This window comes from Enhydra lutris, unplaced genomic scaffold (assembly GCF_002288905.1).
Source record: "Enhydra lutris kenyoni isolate GAN:26980312 unplaced genomic scaffold, ASM228890v2 scaffoldscaffold2875, whole genome shotgun sequence".
In the NCBI taxonomy this organism is placed as follows: domain Eukaryota; kingdom Metazoa; phylum Chordata; class Mammalia; order Carnivora; family Mustelidae; genus Enhydra; species Enhydra lutris.
The window spans coordinates 870-2,845 of NW_019156959.1; the positions used below are offsets into that span (position 1 = coordinate 870).

Below are 1,976 nucleotides of genomic sequence, written 5' to 3' on the forward strand. Positions count from 1 at the left end.
GTCCTCTCCATACACTGGTGACAAGGAAAGAGGGCTCCTGGTTTGAGGAAAAGAGCAGCTGCTGTTCCCAGGGTGGTGACTGCAGCTCAGAGCTGTTAGCAGTGGAACTGAGTGGAGAGTGTGGGAGTTATAGGCATAATTAGAGGCTGACCACTTGACATGACATCCATAGCCTGGTGCCTGAGTGTCGGATTTGTTTGTGCACAGGTTTCTTCTGCAGCAGGACAGCTCTTCCCATGTTGTTCTTCCTCCTGGTGCCTCGCATCTTCCATGGACAGGTCTTTCTGAGCTTCTAACTCAACCTTCTCTGGTCCACCACTTTCTGTCTATAGTTCTCTTCTCCACAGCCAGCAGAAATGGTTCCTCAACAACAAGGTAGTTCTTCTCTTTATGGAGCAAAGAACTGCTGGGTCAAGAGGCTGTGTGGATGAGGCTTGAAGCAAGTGGCTTCTTTCTGCTCTTTCAGATCTTCTTCCAGCTGCTTCTTCCTACTGCTGCCTTCAGAGCTGTCAGTCATTAAAGCCAGTGATTCCTGATATGGACAGCAACACGACTGTATCCACAAGGACTGATCCTGAGGCACAGAAACCCCACAAAGAAAGTACATAGAGTACAATGGCCCATTTATGAATTCTACAAAATTAAAGCTAGTATAAGGTGACATGAGAAAGAACAATAGCTATGTGGGGACAGGGTGAACAAGGGAAAGGGAAGGAGGAATTCCAGAGGGAAATGCTGGAAATTTTAGGGAGAATTGAAGCACTCACTGTCAGTAATGTTGATTGTGACACCTGTGTTTATATATCACACACTCCGTTTATGGGCCGTTCATCTTGTGTCACATATACACATCGAACTTATTATAGGTAATAACAAAGGTGATTCTAAAGGGACGTAGAGAGAGTGAATGTTAAAGACATGAAAATACACCTACACGATGCTGATTTTTTTCTGTATTTATGGTAAAGTATAAAATAAGCAAAATCAATCCATCCCCATTACAGGAGGACTTCCACATGCCTCATAGCCTGACACTCTGTCCTGCAGATGATTTGGGGTAGGGGGCAGCAATTCCTGTGGGGAGAGTACTGACCTAGATCCTGGGGTATTTCTCACCGCATATGTTTTCATGGACACCTTACAAACACAAGTATACACCCTGGAAAGTTATATAATAAAAAACATTTATTTTCAAAATTGGTCATTAGCACTAAATTAAAGGTATTCACAACTGCTTGGGTCACTGCCTCTCTGTCAGAATAGATCCCCAAGCTGAATATATAGCCAGATGACATGCAAATAGGGGCCTCCATCTGCTGATTAAAACAGCCCAAACCTGACTCTGCAGCTGGGAGAGGAGCCCCAGCACCAGGATTCCCAGGTGTTCCAGTCAGTACTCAGGACAGGATACAGACAACTCACCATGGAGTTTGTGCTTGGCTGGGTTTTCCTTGTTGCTCTTTTAAAAGGTAATTCAGGGTGAAGAAGAGTCGTTGAGGATGTGAGTGGATATGAGTGAGAGAAATTATAGATGTGTGATAGATTCCTGACCAGGATGTCTTGCCTACAGGTGTCCAGTGTGAGGTGCAGCTGGTGGAATCTGGGGGAGACCTGGTGAAGCCTGGGGGTTCCCTGAGACTCTCCTGTGCAGCCTCTGGATTTACCTTCAGTAACTATGGCATGAGCTGGGTCCGCCAGGCTCCAGGGAAGGGGCTGCAGTGGGTCGCATATATTAGCTATAATGGAGGTAGCACATACTATGCAGACTCTGTGAAGGGCCGATTCACCATCTCCAGAGACAACGGCAAGAACACGCTGTATCTGCAGATGAACAGCCTGAGAACCGAGGACACGGCCCTGTATTATTGTGCAACAGACACAGTAAGGAGCCCTCAGTGTGAGCCCAGACACAAACCTCAGTGTAGGACGGGATCTGGACCACCAGGGTGTGCACACCACTCACCAATCCTGTCTTT

General features: G+C 46.7%; 1 gene segment (V, D, J or C); it reads left to right on the plus strand.

The window, feature by feature from the left end:
• Positions 1-1,329: 1,329 nt before the first annotated feature.
• On the plus strand, positions 1,330-1,881 carry LOC111140537 (the record flags this gene model as incomplete). The annotated part of the segment is given in 2 exon segments: positions 1,330-1,469; positions 1,571-1,881. Coding segments are annotated over 2 exon segments (357 nt in total), but the record flags the coding sequence as incomplete, so codon positions are not given.
• Between the last annotated feature and the right edge of the window lie 95 nt (positions 1,882-1,976).